Source organism: Numida meleagris, chromosome 2 (genome assembly GCF_002078875.1).
Source record: "Numida meleagris isolate 19003 breed g44 Domestic line chromosome 2, NumMel1.0, whole genome shotgun sequence".
Lineage (NCBI taxonomy): Eukaryota > Metazoa > Chordata > Aves > Galliformes > Numididae > Numida > Numida meleagris.
In genome coordinates, this window is record NC_034410.1 from 49,275,480 (window position 1) to 49,296,907 (window position 21,428).

General features: G+C 44.6%; 2 protein-coding genes, 1 long non-coding RNA gene and 4 gene segments (V, D, J or C); 1 reads left to right on the plus strand and 6 right to left on the minus strand.

Moving 5' to 3' along the window:
• The window catches only part of LOC110393233 (immunoglobulin kappa light chain), a 41,667-nt gene extending 35,189 nt beyond the window's left edge, over nucleotides 1-6,478 (minus strand). Inside the window, exon 1 of the mRNA XM_021385865.1 lies at nucleotides 6,378-6,478. Coding sequence (XP_021241540.1) covers nucleotides 6,378-6,420 — 43 coding nt within the window. The 5' untranslated portion in view covers nucleotides 6,421-6,478. The remainder of the gene's footprint in view (nucleotides 1-6,377) is intronic.
• The window catches only part of LOC110393227, a 10,408-nt gene extending 962 nt beyond the window's left edge, over nucleotides 1-9,446 (minus strand). Inside the window, 1 exon segment of the V gene segment in view lies at nucleotides 8,857-9,446. Coding sequence covers nucleotides 8,857-9,351 — 495 coding nt within the window.
• LOC110393229 lies at nucleotides 867-3,618 on the minus strand. The segment is given in 3 exon segments: nucleotides 867-1,069; nucleotides 2,489-2,876; nucleotides 2,995-3,618. Coding segments are annotated over 3 exon segments (540 nt in total).
• On the plus strand, nucleotides 6,573-15,537 carry LOC110393234. 2 transcript variants are annotated; one of them, XR_002434895.1, is made up of 4 exons: nucleotides 6,612-6,703; nucleotides 6,952-7,082; nucleotides 7,174-7,327; nucleotides 15,436-15,537. It is a non-coding gene; the product is annotated as an uncharacterized LOC110393234 (long non-coding RNA). The 2 variants fall into 2 exon arrangements; XR_002434894.1 differs by lacking the exon at nucleotides 7,174-7,327 and having other exon boundaries at nucleotides 6,573-6,703.
• LOC110393231 lies at nucleotides 7,253-7,848 on the minus strand. The segment is given in 2 exon segments: nucleotides 7,253-7,602; nucleotides 7,713-7,848. Coding segments are annotated over 2 exon segments (456 nt in total).
• LOC110393230 lies at nucleotides 9,342-10,505 on the minus strand. The segment is given in 2 exon segments: nucleotides 9,342-9,884; nucleotides 9,979-10,505. Coding segments are annotated over 2 exon segments (489 nt in total).
• AMPH (amphiphysin) overlaps nucleotides 17,073-21,428 on the minus strand; it is a 111,616-nt gene continuing 107,260 nt past the window's right edge. For 3 of the 4 annotated variants that reach the window (XM_021385848.1, XM_021385850.1, XM_021385851.1), the window contains one exon: nucleotides 17,073-20,254. In XM_021385848.1, the coding sequence (XP_021241523.1) occupies nucleotides 20,147-20,254 (108 nt within the window). In that variant the 3' untranslated portion in view covers nucleotides 17,073-20,146. The remainder of the gene's footprint in view (nucleotides 20,255-21,428) is intronic. The other variant, XM_021385849.1, reaches the window with a different exon arrangement.

Genomic DNA, 21,428 nt, shown 5'->3' on the forward strand with positions numbered 1-21,428 from the left:
AACAGCAGGCCCACAGACCCACCAGTCCGAAAAAGGGAGGGGGGGGTGTTGATGGTTTATGGGCTGCTTTGGCCTGGTTTTGTGACTAATGGGGCAGGAGACCCACAAGCACATGACCTTGGAAAGGGGAAGGGAGAAGGGGAAGGGTAGAGAGATGGGAGTCGGGCCTAAAGACAGAACAGCGGCAACGATGTGAGGAGGAAAGTTAATTTACTAAATATGATATTGGAATGCAAGATAACACAATATAATACAATATAATTGGAATTGAGGGTAATAAACCAAATAAAATAAGAGAGAGAGAGAGTGTTCAAAACTGCTGGCCTTACTCTAAGAGTTGAAGGCAGGACGGTGAGGAACACGCACTCCCAGGCAGTGAATAAAAGAGAGCGTCTCGTGACTTACAAGGAGTTTTATCTTTCCCTCTGAACGCAAAGTCCTCTGGGGTATGTAGTTTCCTCTTCGGAGAACCAGGTACCTGGAAATCGGTAGTCCACGGAACTGGAGCATTAACTCTTTAACTCCCAGTGCACTACATGATGTTATGATGTGGAATACTGAAAAGAAAAAATCATAAAACCATGACAAGATGGCATCTGCAAGGAACTGCTCAGCAGCGCGCAAATCCTCCCACCTATGTGTTCAGGTAACTCCTCCATGCTGGGGAAGTGAGTTGGGATCTATCAAATGGCTTGTGGTTGAGCTGCTGGAGGAGTATTGGTTGTGGTGATTGCTGGGCTGCTGCCATAGTGTGGGACCCAGTAGGCACAATAGTAGGTAGCAGCGTCATCTGGAAGTACATTTCTTATTGTAAGAATACAAAGTTTCTGCCTAGAAATAGTTTGAATCCTGTATCTGTGCCTTTGGGAGCTCTCATCTACTACTGTTGCCCCTGATGTAAAGTAGGTCATCCTCACCAGAGTTTTATTCTCTTTCAGCTGATACCAATGTATGACAGTGTTACCAAAATTTCCAGAGAAGTCTCCAAAATGACATTGCAGACGTATACTTCCTTGTGACTTGGTGATGGATACGGGGCTCTGTATGGGAATTTCCCATGTAAATCCATCTAAGAAAGAAAGAAAAAAAAGAGGAGAAATTATGTTATTCAGTGACAGTCGGGGAATTGGGAATTTTAGCTCAAGCATGGATTCCTGTGAGGAAAAGTAAGCTTAAGAAAGAAGAACGTACAAGACCAAGTGGTTGTGGCCACAAGAGCTGCCAGCAGCAGCATGTTTGCTTGTCCTGCTCGGCTGCTGATGAGACTCAGAAAAGGAAAGTGGCCCCAGTACGGAATGGGCTGTGTTGCATGGGAGGAGGAGTTGACTCCTTTGGGGGGCTGCTGGTGACCTTGTGCAGCAAGCCAGAGGAATGTGTTCTGAAAGGTCTTGCTGAGAGCCATGAGAGCCAGGGAGCAAGCATGCAGGCAAGTTTATAAGAAGCACATCTTCCCTTGTGGTAGACAAGAGCTTGTAAATCTCTGACATAAATTGGCCTCCTTAGGATGTTGCGGTACCCAAACCTGGTAAACCATATTTCCAGGCAGTTAAGAGTGTCTTACATGTGGAGTAGGGTAGACTAGAGGGGAGACATGGTGACATTTTTTTGGAAGTACTTGAGACTGGCAAGAATATTTTTTGCATCAGCACATTGTTGTTCTTTTCTTGCGTCTCCTTTGCTAGGGGATCACAATGGCTGGACCAGAAAATCAGTGCCGTGTTAGCTTTCCTCAAGAATCACTCAATCCCTGCCATGGCTAGGCAAACCACAGCAATGGAGCAGCTGAGTTTCCAGTACTGATGTGTTAATTCTTCAGGCAGTGAAGACTTTCCTTGCCCTTACAAAGGGTAGATGTGTGTCTGAAGACTGGAGTGCTCATAATGGCAAAAATATCAAATGGGGCATGCATCAACCATGTGCGTCAGTAAAGGTTTGTGACAGAAATGCTGGAAAGGAGCTCTGTGGAGAAGGACCTGGGGGTCCTGGAGGACAGCGGGTTGACCGTGAGCCAGCAGTGTGCCCTTGTGGCCAAGAAGGCCAGTGGTATTGTGGGGTGCTTTGAAACGAGCGTGGCCAGCAGGTTGAGGGAGGTGATCTTCCCTCTCTACTCTGCCCTGACGAGGCCACATCTGGAGTGCTGTGTTCACTTCTGGGCTTCCCAGTTCAAGAAAGACAGGGAACTTCTAGGGATTCCAGTGGCAGGCCACAGAGATGATTAGGAGAATGCAGCATCTGCCTTATGAGGAAAGGCTGAAAGACCTGGGACTGTTCAGGCTGGAAGAGACTGATAGAGGATCTTATCAATGCTTGTAACGTGCTCTAGGGCATCTGCTTTAGCAGGGAGGTTGGACTGGGTGATTTCCCAGGGTCCCTTCCTGCCCTTTAGAGTTTGTGATTCTCTGAATCTGTGTAGCATTAGCTGTTTGTTCTGGGTAGCAGCTGATAGCACATGGAGTGAGAAGGCTGGGGGAATGAGGCAGTAACAAACCTGTGGTTCAGACTGAAGGAGTGGTTGAAGGAGATTTGTGGCGTGATGCTCTCTGAGCCCCTATCACGGTGCGGGTCCCAGTAGGCACAGTAGTACGTAGCAGCGTCGTCTGGAATTACATCATTTATTGTAAGCATACACAGATTCCGACTAGAAACTTTACCAACCATGTACTTGTTCTCTTGAAAACCACTTTCGACTGTAGTTTTCCCTCCTACGTAGAAGAGTATCCTCTCCGGAGCTTTATTCTCCTTCAGTTGATACCAGTGTATGACGGTGCTATCAAAACTTCCTGGTAATTTATTCATTTCACAGAACATACGTGCACTTTTCTGGAACCTGGCGATGGATACAGGTCTCTGTATTGGAATTTCTTGAGCAAATCCATCTGCAAGAAAAGAGATGGGGGAACGATGTTATTAGCTGATGTTCAGGGATTAGACGAGCAGTTAGTGCAGCAAAGGGCACCCTCTGAGGAAAACGAAGTTAAAAGTTGCAGGACTTACAAAACCAAGCAGTTGTGGCCATGAGAGCTGCCAGTGGCAGCATGTTTGTGGCTCCCACTCAGTTGCTGTTGAGACTTGGAGGAGAATGAATGGGGGCTTAGATGGAAACAGCACTGAGTGGGAGGAGAAGTCACCGGAGATGGTTTTTCTGTGCATAACAACACAGGGCTGTGCTTCAGAGAAGCTTCAGCAGCCTGGGAAAGGAGTAAGGCTATCAAATGCTGAGATTGGTTGGAAGGTTCTCATCCTACACATTTTTCATAGAAATGCATGAACCACTTCTAAATCGAAGGACTTGCAACTTGTGTAAGAACTGCTGAGAAATGACTGAGTGCAAGAGCAGCTCCATCTGGGCACCAGGTGCAAAGCTGCCTGTCTAGAGGCCACCTTGGTGGGCAGAGAACATGTGCCATCCTCCAGAGTGGGTTGGAGGTCTGACCTCATCCCATGATGGACCTCATGCAGGTGCCCCAGCTTGCTCACCCGTCTAATGTGCTCTCTTACAACTAATGTCTAAACATGGCTAGTGTCTACGTTTTGTTCTGAAGATTTCTAACCCAGCAAATCTTGCAGTAGCCATAATTAGAAATGAAACTTCGTGGTGCCTCTTTCAAGAAGACACATGTGAGGGTCCTAGTAGGCAGAATAGTAAGTAGCTGCATCATCTTGAATTACATTTCTTATTGTAAGAGTGCAAAGTTTCTGACTAAAATCCCTTTCAATTTTAAATTTGTGCCTTTGCAAGCCCTCATCTAATTCGGTTGAAACTGATGTAACATAGAGTATCCACACTGGAGCTTTATTCTTCTTCTGTTGATACCAGTGTACGACAGTGTTATCAAAATTTCCCGAGAAGTCATTAAAATGACACTTCAGCTCTGTATTTCCTCGTGACATGGTGATGGATACAGGGCTCTGTATGGGAGTTTCCTGTGCAAATCCATCCACAAATAAAGAAAAAAAAAAAAAAGAGAGAAACAAAGGTGAAATTATGTTATTCATTGGCAACCATAGACTTGGGAAGGAATCTGTCAGGTTGTCCATGGGTGCCTGTGAGGAAAAGTAAGCTGAAGGACTTTAAGACCATGCAGTTGTGACCATAAGAGCTGCCAGCAGCAGCACGTTTGCAGCTCCCACTCAGCTGCTGTTGAGACTCAGGGATGTGTGAGCAGGGTCCCGGATGGGTACCGCAGTGAGTTGGAGGAGAAGTCTCCAGCAATGTTTATTCTGTGCATGACAACATGGGGCTGTGATAACACATCAGCCAGGGAAACGAGCAAGCCCAGCAAATGTTGAGGTTGGTTAGAAGATTATCATCCCTTCTGCTTTTCAGAGAAATGCAAGCACTACTGCTCAGTCCAAGGACGTGAATTTTGTGCTTGGAGCTGCTGAGAAAGGACTGAGACAAAGAGCAGCTCCAGCTGGGCATCAGGTGCAAGGCTGCCAGCTGAGAGGCCACCCTGGTGGGCAGTGAGCATGTGCTGTCACTCAGAGTGGATGGGAGGAATGTCCCTTTTCCATGAGAGACCCCATTCAGCTGCCCCAGCTTGCTCACCCATCTCCAGCATGACAAAATGCCCTCAGCCCATGCTCCCCTCCGCTGAAGAGCCAGTAGGTATCAGCTTTCAGCAATGGGGCAGCAGCAGTGTGAGCATGCACCCTGCCTGTGATTTGGAGTGTAGGAGGAAATGCGCAGCCGCAGGATGTCAGTTTTGAGCCTCAGAAGAGACGCAAACACTTCTTGGAAAGAAATACTGGAAAACTAAAGCAGAAAAACAGGTGGCAATGTGGTGTTAAGCACATATTGCTAAACGGATTGGACGACTCCCTCTCTACCTAGTAAATACCAACAGCCACGTCCGTTTAACTTTAAGGCAGGACAGGCAGGTAGGTGGCTTCAGCACATGAGCGAGGTAGAGAAAAGGATGGGACAGATTTTAATGAGAAGGGAGAGAGATGCATGCACTTGGTCACGCCTTGCAGTGGCAGCCCAGGACAATCTCCAATGTCGGCAACCTCAGTTAATTCAAATCACATTTGTGTTAGGAGTTGTATGGAGAGAACATGAGACTAAAGCCCTGTTGCCAAAATCTTCCAGGACGGATGAAACATGTATCAGTCCACTGCTATTCTTGTGAGCTCCGAGCAGAAATCGGTCCGGTACCTGATTCTAGATAAATACGAAAGGAGTATGGTAGTGATGGGATCTCACACAACTAATACCTTAGTGCCAGCTGCTGTCTAAGTTTTGTACTGAAGATTTCTAACACAGCAAGTCTCCCAGTAGGCATAATTACAAATTAAACTTTGTGGTATCTGTTGCAAGAAGACACGTGTGCTGAGCAGATTCCCTTCCAGCAATATAACTTTCCAGGTTAAGATTATCACCAAATAGATTTGTCTCTGAAGAAATGGTTAACATTTGCAGATAGCTTCAGAATCCGTCATTTGATATAAGTAGATATCCTAATCTTTGGAGAGACTTAGGTGGAAGTGCTTCTGGCTGAGCGGCTCATCCACACCATGGGAGTTGATGTGGTATCTTTCAAATGATTAGTAAGTGATAGGACTGGAGGGAATGGCCTCAAGTTGCACCAGGGGAGATTCAGGCTGGACGTTAGGAAATACTACTTTTCTGAAAGAGGGGTGAGGTGCTGGAATGGGCTGCCCAGGGAGATGGTGGAGTCACCAACTCTGGAGGTGTTGAAGGAACGTTTAGATGCTGTACTGAGGGACATGGACTAGTGAGAAGTCTAGACGATAGGTGGATGTTTGGACTGGATGTTCTTGTAGGTCTTTTCCAACCTTGGTGTTTGTTTCTATGATTCGATGACTCTACGATTTGTGGTTGAGCTGCCGAGGAAGTATTTGCTGAGGTGATTGTTCTCACTTCTGCCACAGTGAGGGTCCAGTAGGCACAGAAGTAAGTAGCAGCATCATCTGGAATTACATTTCTTATTGTAAGAGTGCAAAGTTTTTGTGCAGGAATAGTTTGAATCCTATACCTGTGCCTTTGGAAGCTCTCATCTGCTACTACTGTCCCTGATGTAAAGTAGATCATCCTCTCTGGAGCTCTATTCTCCTTCTGTTGGTACCAGTGTATGACAGTGTTATCAAAATTTCCAGAGAAGTCTTTAAAATGACACTTCAGATCTGCAGTTCCTCGTGACATGGTGATGGATACAGGGCTCTGTATGGGAGTTTCCTGTGCAAATCCATCTGCAATTATGAAAGAAAAAGAAAGAAAAAGAAATCCGATAGAAAATAGAAAAAAGAGGAGAAATAATGTTAATGATGTTATTCATGGGGAACCATTCACTGAGGAATGTATCTGTCAGGTAGCCCATGGGTGCCTGTGAGGAAAAATAATCTGAAGGACTTACACGACCATGGAGTTGCGACCATAAGAGCTGCCAGCAGCAGCATGTTTGCTGCTCCCACTCAGCTGCCGCTGAGACTCGGAGATGTGTGAGCGAGGCCCCAGATGGGGACAGCACTGAGTGGGAGAAGAAGTCTCCAGTGACGTTTTTTCTGCGCATGACAATGGGGGGCTGTGCTTGTGAAGAAGCTAGAGCCACGTGGGAAAGGAGCAAGACCAGAGATTGCTGAGGTTGATTAGAAAGTGGTGGTCCTGCCTGCTTTTCAAAGAAATGGGCATGTTGGAGGACTGGCCACGGCGGAAGAGTTAAGTTCTGTCCGGACACATCAGGTGAGAAATCGTGACCATAAAACTGGGCTTTCTGGGCTGTAGTAGCAGTTGGTAGTAAGTGAAAAGTAAGGGCAGACAGCAGAAAACAAATAAGGAGGGGTAGATAGACGATGATGTAGTTTTCTCTTACTGTTTCGCACGTATGCCTTTTTTCAAGAGAGAGCCCCAAGGGGACTGAGATATGTTTCTCCGCTTGCTCCAAGGACTTTAAGCAAGAAGGGAAATTTACACCTACTCTTTGTTCACAGGCACAGACAGTCTGCGTTCACTGTCAGGTGAGCGCTCTGCGTACAGTCAGTTCTTCACCATAACAGCAAAGTCACCTGTTTATAACCTTAAGTGACCAAGACCATCCAGTTTCTGCAGGTTACAGATATGTGTAAGTATGGAAAAAGTATTCTGAGTATTAATTAGCATAATCCATTTAGCAGTCGCCATGTTAATCTTCTGCTTTTCCTATCCTGCTGCAGAAAATCATCAGAGAAAGGTGAGATAAACAAGTGTCTGCATCTGGCGGGAGTTGAGAGCTTGAGGGTCAGAGTGCCAAATGCCTTTTTGTATGGCTTATCTTTGCCCATCTAATGCTGTGAAGCCTTCATAATACCAATACCAATATGCACAATAGTAAGTACCGGTATCCCCCTGGGTTGATTTCTTTATTGTCAGAACATAGTTGGAAGGATTTTTTTGCACTTGAAACTTCTGTCTATCATTGCTGTTGTCAAAGGTAGGTGAGGATCCCGACATATACAGTATCCTCTTGGGTGGCTCCCCAGGAAGCTGCCTGTACCAGTGCACATAGGTTACACCACTCAGCTGGCATGTCATGGTGACTGAGCTGCCCTCCACCAGCCTGTGCTCTGCCGGGCTTTGCACCGGTACAGCCTGTGCATCTCCACCTGCAAGGGGACAGAGAGAAACTGCATGAAGGTGAGGAACCCCCAAGCTCTGGAGCTGGGACTGTGTTCTCCATGCACAGCGGGGAGAGGAGAAAGGAAACAGCACTTACGGGACCAGTATGAAGTTGCAATGAGTAAGGGAAGCAGCAGCATGCTGTCTGCAGGAGCAAAATGTAGAAGTGAAGTAGCGGCAGAAGTATTAGAAAGCCATCCAGGTGGAGAAAGAGTCATCAGCTGGGAGGAGGAAATGATTCATGGCTCACCCAATGGTAGGTCTTGAGCTCATTACCATGGAGTGCGTATTTGTGCGTGGGAAATTCTTGGGCAAACAATAACCCATCAGTAAGAGTGTAGAGAGGACCTAAAATATTCAATCTGATAGCTTTTTCTTTGTGCATCTCTCTATGTATCTACCGACGTATCTCCTATATTCTACTCAAACTTACCTATCAATCTTGTTAAGCTCGCAGAAAAAGTGGAATTCAGTTCAGTTGTGCCCTTACCAATGTAACTCTCTCAGACCTCCAGGGCTGACCAAGAAGCACATTTCATCAGCCCTTCCTAGAAAGCGCTGCCTGCTTTTGTAGCACATATTGACTAGTTCATGGTGAGCTCCCATCTTCCTCTTGCTTGGGGCAGCTTCAGGGGACCTGCTCAGCCTTCTGCACCAACCCCTGACGTTGTTTGTCCCCAGAAACAGCACGCACCCCAGCACATGATCTTTCCTGAGAAAGGTTTCCCATTCTCTGACTAACAGTGTGAACTAGGTCTGGATCTTCTACTGGTCTTTATTGACTGCAGCACGCTCTATGAACCTCATGTCTGGAAAGGTACTGTGAACTTCTATTGTCATTTTCCTTGGGATACATTCATCATTTTGTATCATGTCATTTAGTGATGCCATGCCTGTGATAAAAATCCAAAAAAAAAATATTGTAGGCAGAGTGATGGTGTCATCCCATCATCCAGCCTGAGCCTGTAGGAATTTAGGCAATGTACATTAGATGGAGGACAGCTCGTTTTGCGGAGAGGCAACGATGGACTCAGGCTGCACAGAACAGTCACACGGGCAGTGGGTTGTGAACATGGTTGCCACGTAAGTGTCTTGGCTCTTCTCTTGGATTTCCTTCCTCAGTGTAAGCTTGTGGGGATGTCCTGAAGGCTGAGAGATGGGGGCAGGAAGGCAGCTGTGGTTGTCGGCACTTGAAAGAAAGTGTGCCTCTCAGGTTGCAGCCTGCTTTCTGTAGGGGCTGCCTGCAAACTGCTCCCTCTGTGATACTCCCAGTAGGCACAGTAGTAGGTACCTTCATCATCAGCACCTATGTTTAGAACTGAGAGAATGCAGATGTTATTCTGTATTTTAGAAGACAGATACTTGTTCTTATTGTAACCTGAATCATAGGTAACTTCTGCTTCTGCTGTCACATAGAGAATCCGTTCAGGAGCTCCGTCAGGCATTTGTCGGTACCAGTGGATGTAGGCTCCCTGGAAGTCAGCTATGCCCTCGACTTTGCAGTCAAAATTCGCAGCTGTGAATCTCTTTCTGGTGAGAGATGGTGGGCTCTGTTTCAGCAGCACTTGTGCATGTCCATCTATCAGAAGGAGAGAAAACGCAGCAAGCACTGCCAGCCTGCTGCCTGCAGGTGTACGCATGGCAGCGTCCTGCCGCTGCTGCAAGCGGAGCCTCCATGGGGAGGGGAATGGATGCAAGCAGGCTTCAGCCAGGGCCAGAACTGGCAGCAGCAGCATTCTCTCGGTGCCTGCTTGCCTCTGCCCCAGAGAAAGCCCCCAGCTGTGTGGGAGGGACAGGGGCTGTGCCTGAGGGGAGGATGTGACTCAGTAGCGGCCACCCAGAGAGGGGCCCCACGCAGCCATCAGGAGATGCTGTGAGAAAGCAGCAGAACAGAGGGCCCTCATAGTCTGGGGCAAACATAACATGACTTTGTGCAGGTTCCCTATGGCTCTGTGCTGCTGTGCATCCCATCTGGCACAGTAGTAGGTAGCAGCGTCTTGTGCAGTGACTCTGCCCACTGTCAGGGTGCACTCAGATCTGGCCAGGTCCTTCTCCATGCTGAATTTGCCCTCATCAGACTCATTCTCAAGGAACAGCCTGGTTGCCATGTAGGCAATGCGCTTAGGAGCTGCCCCAGGCCTCTTGCGGTACCAGTGAATGAACACTTTGTCCAAGCTGGAGACGGAGATGCGGCACGTGATGAGCACCGTTTTGCTTTCAGGCTTGGTGATGGACACCGGACTTTGCAGCAGGGCTTGCGCAGAGCCACCTAAGGGAAAGGAAGAGGGAAACTGGGAAGACGCAGCTGGAACAGCAGAAGTTCCCGCTGGTCACGCAGGCAGTGTGGTGAGTAGGGCACGTACAGGAGAAGGCAGCTGCCAGGACAAGAGCTGTCAGCAGCCACATGGTTGCTGCTTGAACTTGGAGCTTCCCTGTGGACCTGTGGAAGGTTTGGCCTCAGGGTCACACTTGAGGGGTGGCAAAGCAGATCCGAGCAGCGGAAATCACTTGTTTCTGTGTTACCCAGTGAGGCTGTGCGATGTGCCAAGGGGTCAAGAAGCATTTGCGGCCATTTCCCTCCACAGCCACACCCAGCAGACACCTGGGGTTAAACTGGACCTTGCCTCTCCCCGGCGTGCAGCTCCCTTTCCCTTCTCCCCCTTGCAGGCCGGTCGCCCACAGCAGCCGCACAGCCCCGTGTGCTGTTTGTCACGTCCCAGCCCAGGTGAGCTGCCCAGCCAGGCAGCAGGGCAGCACCAGGGGAGGGCTGCAGCCCCTGCCCGCAGGGAGAGCGCAGCCAAGTTGTGTGCTGGCAGCTGGGGGTTCTCTCGGGCTGTGGGCTGCCAGTAAGCACAGTAATAGGTTGCTTCCTGCGCCTTTGCAGCTTCTCATTGTCAGAGTGCAGATGGGCCTGCCTGCTTCTTGCTGTCCCAGAAAGGTTCCTTGTAAGTCTCATCTGAGAAGACAGACTCCCTCAGTCCTGTGTATGGAACGTGCTTCAGGGCCTCCCTGGGTTTGTGCTGGTACCAGTGGATGAAAGCACTCTGAAAGTCTGTCCCAGAGCACCGGCATGCAGTGCTCTGTGCTACTCTGCGGATGGAAGGCTTTGGGTGCTTGAGGATGTGCATGGCCCCATCTGTGGGGGAAAGCAGAGGGTAGCATGGCGGTGAGAGCAGTTAGTGGCCGTGGGCTCTCCCCGACCAGCAGGAGACCTGGAGCAGCTCGGGGCAGTGGCAGCCAGCAGTACCCGCTGCAGCAGTTGGGAGTAATGTATGTGGTTTTGTAAGTGTGTAAAAGTATGAAAGTTTAATTCACTGCTGTCCAAAGAGTTGCAAGATGAACAGGAGTGCTGTGCTGACCTTGGTCCTGCCCATCAGTACTTCAGGACATACAGGCACCAGAAGCTTGGCAGATGTTGGACTGCTGTAGTACAGGTTCAAGTCCTCCATCCTGCTCCGGCTGGAAGGTGCAGACAAATGCAGGGTAAGGCTGGAATTCTTGCTGTTCAAGGTCTTAAAAATATCCACCTTCTGACACAAAAAGTGATGGATTTTTTCTTAAATCTTTGCTTTTTAAAACTATCATATGATAAAACTGCGACTCCCTCTTGCTGGCTGCTTTGCTCAGAAAACCTGTATCTTTGTAGCACGGAACAACTTCAGGAGCACTGGCTTTCTCTGTCTCTGATTACTGTTAACCATAAATATTTTTCATCAAAGCCTCCCTTTCCTGTGAAACTCTCAGACACTCCATGGCTCATGTGGTAAACAACGGTATGTGATGAGTAACCTTTTACTTACCTGGAAGAGTAAGTAACTTCTTTGTTAGTAACCCTTGCTGGTAGATCAAATTTGGGCTGTCAATCAAGACAGTGTCCTGACCTTGAGGTAAGCTGAGCTCATCATTTCCCCTTCAAGATGGTTACTCTTCCATTTTGTGAATTGCTAAATCTAAATTATCACAGAAACATAGAAGAAATTGTCCTACATGGAGAAGAAGTTGGATTGCAGCTCTGACAGATGTCTCAAAGTTTCTCTTCTCTTTTGACAAAAGCTTTGACATAACTTCAGAAACTCTGCTGAGAGTGTACATTTACGTACCACGTTTCTGTAATTATCTCCTGTTTGAGCTTGACTTTTCCCTGATAAATAATCCACGGCTTAGCCGCACCTCCCAGATGTTTACGAGCAGCATTACATAGCTTACATCGCCAAGTGCAGCCCAGGAAGGAAGAGTCAATATCTGAGGAAAGAAGGGCAAAAAGCTCAGAATTACGTGAATTGGGATACTGAATTGAATGTCCTGAGTGCTGTGCTTATATCAGTTTGTTCTGGAGTAACAAGAGGGAGGTGAAGCAAACAGTGCTATGTGGCTCCTGTGATGGCCCCTCAGAAAGTAGAGGCAGTCCTTCCTGTTGCCTCCTCAGATCTTCAGCTGAAGACAGTCTGAGGAGGGCTTTAAGATGGACATTTTTTTCTCCCATAAGAGTTCCCCAGGATTTATTGTGCCTTTTCCTCACTCACGATTTTGTATCCCGAGGTGAAACTTCAAAATCCTTCGAGATGCAATCTCAGTGACTTCATCTGAAATGCCATCCTGTTCCCTAGCTATGAACCATAACATTTCTTCCTTCCTTGTTTTCTGCCTCTTGGACGACTCTAGTTCCCTATCAAGTATTTCCTAGATTTTTTTTTGTTTGTTTCATAAAGCCATCTGTAATTCTGTCTTAAAAGGTAAAAACCCTAAGTCTTGCAGTCATTGTGGGCCACCACTTGATCACCCCTCAGACTGGAGGAACTGGCAAAGTAGCTGGGAGGAAACAGAATCAAGTCAGCTGACTTAAACTGGCCAAAGGGCTATTCCATACCATATGACATAGCATCATAGAATCATCAAGGTTGGAAAAGACCTACAAGATCATCCAGTCCAACCGTCCACCTATCACCAACACTTCTCACAAAGGAGAATTTTGAAGGGAGTGGGAGTTCTTGCTCTTTTCTGCTGCTCAGGGGGCTAGCTGGGCATTGATTGATGGATAGTGAGCAACTGCTTGAGCATCACTTGTTATATACATTTGTATATACATATAGTCATAACTATAATCTTTTTCCTTTTCTCTGTCTTTGTAAATAGTTTTATCTCAAGGCATGAGTTCTACTTTGTTGGATTTTTTTTCAATTCTCTCCTCCATCCCGCTGGGAAGGGGTGGTGCTTAGCCACCTGCCACTACGCCATGTTTGGAAAGGGATGAGAGAGAGGAGTGATGAGAAGACAGCAGCTAGAAATGTGCCCCTATGCTGGGACAGCAATGCCCTGCTGGGTTTGGAAGCCTGCTGTGCCTCTGCTGCTGCTCTTCAGGGGACAATAGTACTGTGTGTTCCCAGCAGTGAGTACTCTGGGGCTGGAAGAGCAAGAGGAGACAGGCTCCTAAGGTCTCTGATACAAATATGTGGAGATTTACCAGCTGTTGATGCTTCAGGCCTCTTTGAAACTTTTAGGTTTTGACAGTGAGAGAAAGGGGACACACAGGCACATACAAGTGCTGGCAGGGGAACATGAGGTCATGTCATCCTGGCATGAAACCTGTGGAGTACATGAAACCAACATGAATACATCCCACACCCACTCCCTACCTCCTTTTCTGTTTTGAGGACTGCTTAGGAGGAGAGGTGCAGGATTTTTGGAGCCTCAAGAGCCAGGGGCAGGCAACTGAGTACAGTTCCATGCAAGGGACTGGCTTGCCAGCTGCGGGCACTCTAGCATGAAAAGACTGCTACCATTCATTTAGTTCTGGTGTTTTTGCTGAAAGTCAAATACCACAGCACTCTGCCAAAGCAGAGGAACAACAGTTATCCCAGTGAAGCCAGAACTAAGCACAGCTAGGTGAACGCAGAGAGATGGAGACAGAAGTAGACATGTAAGAAAATTATGAGGGAAGTTGGCTTTATAAGATCAAAGTAGTGCCAAGGAGCTAGAGCATGAAACCACTTAAAGGTTTTAAAATCTTCTCATTTTTAATAATTTCGCTGTTTATTTAAACACAGGTAAACTATAAAGTTACTTTAAACAGAGGTAGCATAGAAAATTAGTTTCTTCTCTGAATTCAACAATGCTTTTTTGAATTGAATCAGCTGAGTGCCTCATTACATTTGTACCTCATTTTCCATGAGCAGCTGCTCTGGTTTGATCTATATTGTAAGTTTTAATCTGCATGAAACACAAAGATGTGTTACATCACTGAGTTAGGGAACAGCTCAGTAATGTGCTGCTTTATCTTCATTTGCCTGCATGCTGAAGTAGCCAGTTACTGTGTACATAAGACTCATTTCATCTGCCCTGTGTGTCTGCAGCTGTGAGCCAACTTCAGATAATGAGAGACTATTGCAAAAAAATCATACCTGAAGAGTGAATCAAATGGTATTTCCAATGCTGTAAATACAAATTCTAGCATCTACCACCCTCTGCTGGGTGTAAAGGAGTAAACTCATCAGAAGTCCTTTTTGAGCAGCTGTGTAATGAGCGTGGCTGGATGCTTAGAATTCCTGTAGCATGCTGACATTTTCAAGCAGAACAATAGTGCGCTAATCCCTTCTATTTTCCAGAGTACTTTCTAAACGGACAGGAGTTTGATGTTCATTCCTGCACTAGGAGATACACACAGACTCAGAATTTTTACAGCTTCTCCATATAATGTATATCCTATAGGCTTAAAATAAGGTGTTCTGAATCCCTGTGAATGACTGTGGGCAATTTCCACTTTCAGTTATTTCCCTACAAGACCTGTGGGGTCACAGCATTGTGTCAGGAATGGGGTCTGTCAGATTTTGGCCACTGAGAGAGAGAATTTTGTATCACCTTCACATTCAGCAATTTTATCTTGACATACACGGATTATTCTTCAAGATTATCTGGTTGTGGTGGTTTTTTGTTTTGTTTTGTTTTTCTTTCTTTTTCATTCACTGATACACAGCTTCCTTCCATTACAGCTCAACTTGTTTAAATTAAAGAAAGAAAAACAACAGAACTTGTATATAGAATTTGTTCTGAAATGCGCGTAGTACAGTAAGTCTGAAGAACACTCACCTCCTCCTTTGTAGCATGTACCTTGGAAATTTAATAATCTAAACTTACAGAGACACTGTTCCAGGGTTTTGATGTCCTCGGTCCTGCTACACATAGTGCTAGGGACCATGAGCCTACCAACCACACAGGCACAATTAGACAGCTAAGGTTAGCCTGGGCCACACCGAACTGAATGTGCCGGCAGCACCAAAAGGGAGAGACTCCAGTTTGTTTTCTGCTCTGAAGCCAGGCTTAGGATATATAGGACTTTTGTGCTTGTTACTAGCTACAAAGATGCAGTGCTTTGTTTCAGAAGAGCCACTCAACTTCAAGTTGGGCCTACTCCTCTGACAGCTCATGGAGAACTTTTGGAGCCCTGGGCTATTAGGACCAACAGTGCATGCCTTGCTTGAGTGCATGGCAGACGGTGGCCTTGTGCAATGGGACTTCAGCATGCACCTACCAGGATGGAGGAGCTCGATGCTCTTTGGCACATGTGAGTCTCTGACTCTTTGAGACCATATTTCCAATGGCTACATGCTGCTTGCTGTTTTCTGCACTGCATTTAGTGTCTGTGGCTGGACAGAAATCCTATATGTGCATGGAGTGGTACTTCCACTATTTTCTAAGCATTTTCTTTCACCAAAGTTTCTGTTAACTGCTATTAAGCACATTGTGCTATGAAGCACAATTCCCTCTGGGTTGATTTCAGCTTTGCTAGAATAATGTTAATTATGAAGTCTTCCTGTTGATTACAGGAGGAACTGTTTGGAAAGTGCTGTGGCTTTCGCCATGTGATGCTCCTGTTCTGTGCTGATGAACTGGGTCAGACTGAAGACATCCACACAAGAGTAACACAGGTGTGTTTGAAATGTTACTGGAGACAGATACATGCAAAGACAGCATCAGAGCTGAAATCAGTGGGTGGAGATCTGAGAGAGGAATGCTTGAAAAGTGACTATCTTATGATGTATCTATACGTTTGGGGAGATGCTCAGTCTAAAACCATACCCGAGTTAGTATTCTCTGATTCTGGACATGGACTAAGATCACATTACCTCAGATTCCTTCCCCTGAATGACCACAAAGCTTTACTGTCACAAAGCAGCTGGCTCTCAGCCCCACAGCCTGCCTGCAGTCCCTGATCTGCAGCAAACATTCTGCCACCAGAGAGCACGTCAGAGCCAGCAGCGAACTCTGCTCATTACAGTGGATGGAAAAACATCTTCACGCTCTTTTGCACTGCTTTCAGAAATGTCCCCTTAATTAACTGGGTTAACCACTTTCTGCAGACAGGAATTGGCTTATCAAACGGTGAGTCATCACCTGTGACGTATTGTTTTAAATAAAAAAGACCTTTTAAATCTGTTTTGCAAACCATCAATAAAATCCTCTTCGGGCTTTTGAACAGCGGAATGGCTGCTTGTGCTCTGCCTGCCCAGTCTTGCAAACTGCACCTATACCCACCACCCCATCCACTTACCTTACGCATCACAGCAACATGGTTCAATGTCTTTTTTCCCCAAGTCAGAAAGATACTTAAACACTTTCATTAAGCATGAGCTTAATGAGACTATGTTTTACTTAGTCTTTTCGTGGTGCTAGGGCATCAGTAAACAGAGCACCCTGCAATCAAGTCCCATGCAGTTTGAGTAAGATCATACCCACAGCCCCCTCCTGCTCCTGGTGGCAGGGAGAGATGCATCCAGGTGTGAGATCAGGAAGGTGTGGAACAAGGGGCCAGTGGGAGGAGGAGGAGAGGGAAGAAAGGGACAAAAGTGCCATTCATCTTGCACACTTTCCATTATTCATGAAAGGCTCTAAACTGGATAGACAAGCTGCAAATAGACAATTTATTAATTCATTCACATGGAACGATTCTCCATCTTCAGTTACTCTGTCTTACTTCGAAGGCCACACTGTCCATAACCCACAGGATCAGGAGATTGGAGCCCTAAACATTCCGAGTGTTCGTTCAAGGTAGAAATAGAAATGATAGCTGCTGTAGAAGCTTAGCTGCGTGTGCTGTCCTAGGCATAAATAAATCTTTAGAGAAATGAAGACACAATGGGCTATTGCTTTACAATCACCCGGAAAGCATGAAATTTGGTAATTCACCAAGTCCAATGTAGTGTGTTAAACAGAAAAATCCAAGAGTGGGAAACAGTTCTGGGCTAATACAGCTCTGGGGAGGAGGGTATCACTTGAATGTAACAGCAAAAAAGAAAAGAAAAGAAAAGAAAAGAAAAGAAAAGAAAAGAAAAGAAAAGAAAAGAAAAGAAAAGAAAAGAAAAGAAAAGAAAAGAAAAGAANNAGAAAAGAAAAGAAAAGAAAAGAAAAGAAAAGAGAAAAGAAAAGAAAAGAAATGAAAAGAAAAGAAAAGAAAAGAAAAGAAAAGAAAAGAAAAGAAAAGAAAAGAAAAGAAAAGAAAAGAAAAGAAAAGAAAAGAAAAGAAAAAAGATTTCCCTTGCTTGCCCACAAATAAGCTTATATAAATCACTGAGAAATACATTTTATACTATGCATCGAAGGAGGTGCAGAAATAAAAGTGTCTGAAAGGGAAGTCTGATTGTCTTATGAAACTCAAATAAGAAGAAATCAAATATGAGAAACAGCTCTAAACCCCAAATGATAAATCTTTCTATTCACCAGCTCCATATTTCAGAAGGGAAAATTAGGACAAATACTATTTCGGCTAGTCTATCAATGTCTTTCCTTTTGCATCTATCATCTTGCTATATGAATTTTTGCAAGGAGTTTTAAAGATAACATTAATAATTCTCCCCATCCTTCCCACAAGAAGCCTATTTGCTTTGGGGTTCCAAGGTGCGGATGTGAGATATAAGATGTACTTAATGCCAGCACAGTGTCATATCCACAGTAACCTGCAGCACATGAATCACACATGCATCATGTGCCATAGCATGGCTGCTGGGACATTATCTGTACATCTTGGTACTTTGAGCAAATAATGACAGTACTTGCAGCGAGAAGCAGACATCTGATGGTTTTTGAAATTATGTTTTTCTTTATACTGAAGAGGTTTTTAGAAACACAGAATAGGATTAAGCAGTATTGCTGCAAAGCGTATCAGAGGAAAGCATGGAAACTCTTTGCTGTAGATTAGGCACCTTTACTGTCTACATGCAATCTCATGTGTACCTTAAACCCCCTATCAGTGAATTTGGCACATATACCTATACCAAGGTTTTAGGAGTATCAAGGTCAAGAGTGCTGAATTTGACTGGGGTACTCCTAGCAAGAAGAGGGCACAAAGATAACTGCACACAGACAACACTAGGTAAAGAGATTCCTTGGAGATCTCACACCATTCTTTGCTGCTTTAGCAATACAGCTGAAATGATGGTCCCACTTGATCGTAGGATCTTGTCTGAGAAGTGACCACACAGATTCCCCAGGGAAATGGAGGCTCCATTGTGGGTCAGCTGCAGTGATCTGCAGAACAGCTATTGCTGAAAGGCAAGTGTTGAGATCTAGGTAAATAGGAATTTGTGGCCTGGAGATTGCAGAGTCGCACCATACATGAGGTTTAACAGGTCATTATGACCACCTGGTGCACTGGAGTCTGGAATTTACTGTAACATCAAAAACAAATGAAAAGTTGTTCCTCTGGTGAAATTCTTGGTCCTGGATCACTATCGATCTCCAAGCCTGTTAAGGGGATGAAAAGAGAACCTAGGTGCTTCCCGCAACATCCTGAGACTTCAATTGCTCACTGTAACATTTTAAAGCCAAAATCCCAGCTACCACAGTCAAGCCACTCCACAAAATACAACTATTCTCAGAGTTCCTTTTGAAAGCTACTGAATTCAGTAGATAGAAAGAAAGCAACTTCCCTCCTCTTCCAGAGGAACAATAAAATTCTGTTTCTTCAACTGAAGTCTGACAAATTAGAGTAGAAAGTACTTATACACACACACACACAAAAAAGCTCACAACCAAAATATCACAAAAAATAACTGAACTGCTAGGAAAACATAGGTGTTCCTAAATATTTGTAGCTTCCATGCATCAGCAAACAGAACAGAGCAGACTGACGGAGAATTTTCTTTTCACACAAGATAAATGGACAAGCGTGAAATGAATAAGGGGTAGCAGTCTTCAGCTGAGTGACGGCTGGGCGCAGACAAGTTCCCTTGTTGCTGCTGGTAGCCAGAGCCCATTTCCAGGAGGAGCAGCCAGGAGACGTGCTGAGCTGGGGATCAGACCTGTTGGAATCCTGGGCATGTCTGAGGTTGAAAGCAAGAAGATGCTTAGACGGTGCACCTGTTGCACTGTGTTTCTTTGGAAAAAGAGGTATTAAATTAAAATTAGATTCTCTAACACAACACATGAACCACGTGAAATTCATTGTCACAAAACTTCAAAAGCATCACAGATGAAACGCCTTTGGATCAAAGGTTTATTTTTAATGACACAGCACTGGAAAACATAAGTTACAGATGACTTTTTGATACAGGATACATTATATATCTTAATTTAAAAGGATTTGTGAAGGTATGCTGCATAAATACTTATTGTGAAAATATATTGTTTATTTCTCAGCGATTGGTTTTGTTGTGTTCTTTTTATTCAGCCAATTAAATAAAAAAGTATAGATTAGCATTATAACAGTTCCCCTTCCAGGCTATCTCACTGTAACTACTGCATCTGGAAGAGGAAACTGAGCCATGCCTTCTCAAAGGTTTAGCAGCTTTGAAAATGATGTTATTCATCATCTCAGAATGAAAATTTCACATTACTAACACGGATACTGTTCAATGTTTTGGCAATGGAGCAGCTAGTTTTGCTTTGGAACAAAACTGTTTCCTGTAATGCCAGACAGTGAGAGAGCAATGCATGTACTGATGACACTACACAGTCAAAGAACTACAATGAAGTTGTTAAAATGCATATTTACCCATATGCACTTATATATACACATATAAGTTCTTGTGTATATATATTACGCATGTCCAAAAGTAACACTGAAAAACGTTGCAGCAGTTAATTATCTTTTTTAAACACATGAAACTTATAATAGTTTGACCTCATTACTACAGGATTACTAATTAAATTTTCTGCAGTGCAACTCAATACAATACACTTAGTGCAGAGAAGTTAAGGTTTTGGTATCAAGGAGGCTAATTTTGGATTTCATGGGAAAGGACCAAATACAGGATCACCATAGCTCTGACAAAGCACAAACAAACCTGTTGCCACGTACATGTGAACAAATAAGGACATTTCTGTTTTTATTTGATTTTTTTTTTCACGCACTGCTTCAGAAATTGCTAGCTTAACTGTTTGCACTCATGCTCATTTTGATATGCTTCAACAAGCTTTGTCTGGCACCAATCTGTAAAACATTAACAGCTTGAACTACAAAAAAGTGGGCTCCTGTGTTTCAAAGAGGTTAAAAACCTACTGACCGAACTTCATACCACATTTGTGTGCCTGAACGAAGAACTACTCCAGATGGCGTGTGAAGTTCTCTGGGAAAAGTCCTTTATAACTGTTTGCATCTCTGTATTGAAGCCACTCAGATTCCTTAATGCCTGTCAACCAGCCAGCCTCCTGAAAGAAAAAAGACAGAGCCTGTTCAGTTTCAGGTCTCTCCCCTTCCTTTCTACATGCTCCAGGCCTGGAGCAGTTTTAGAGTTGTATGGCTAAAAGAGGTGGTGATTTGGTTAAATAGTGGACTCTGATTTAGCACAGACTAACGGTTTCCTCCGTTCTGCCAGACCATGGTTTTGTGAGACTGACTATGAGCATATTATATGGCCTTTATCACACCTAAACTCCAACTGAACTCAAAATTGGATAATCAACCTCTGGAGTCATTCAGTATTATATCAGATCAGCATTTGTGCAAATATGTGTTGAGATGTTTCCACAGTTCTCACAATAATATTGGCATGCTTATACAGTAAGAGCATAGGAGTGGGCTAGAATCATTATAGAATACCACAGATGAGGGGAAAAAAATCAATGTTTTTGATCTGATTTTTTTCTGAGCGTTCTTTTCTCTTGTTCCTATGTTGGCAGTCAGAAGAAATAACAGTTCTTGTATTCTCTGCTATTACAGTTTATAGAAACTGAAAATCAGTTGATATTCAACTACCTTTTTCAAAAATTTCTGGAAACTTCAGCTTAAGCCAGAACTTAGCATGCAATACTGCAACCCAAATCCTCAGCAGCCCAAGCAATTAAAAGAAAGATTTCTTATTGGAAAGCTCTGGGTGCTCTTAAGTGTCATCCATTTTACCTGGAACAAAATCCATTCAGTATTTTTTCAAGTGATCAGACTATTTTCATCTCACTAAGTCACTAGCTCTGTGCTTTGTTCCTTTTAAGGAAAATGAGTCAGAGCAAAGTGATGATTAACAGGGAATTTCTAATGCTAATTCATTATTATTCTACAGAAAATACAAAAAGAGATGGAGTAACTGGCAGCATGTTTTTGAAGCACATGGAAAACCTGAGACAGAGGAATTGAAGTTTTCTACCATGGTCAGAGTAGATTCTACTAAGGACTGCAGTTTTAATGGATAATAACTTAAACTCAATAATTATGGAAAAAAAATGAAGGCACTGGGTGGGGTTGGTTTGCTTTGAACAGGGAATGTAGGCTGACAGCACTAGCTATATCAGAATTATGGTTTTAGGTCAATTTTGTAGGAGAAAAAAGAAGAACTAAGATAAAATACTCTCTATAAATCAACAAAGTAAATGGTAAAAGACAAAAATT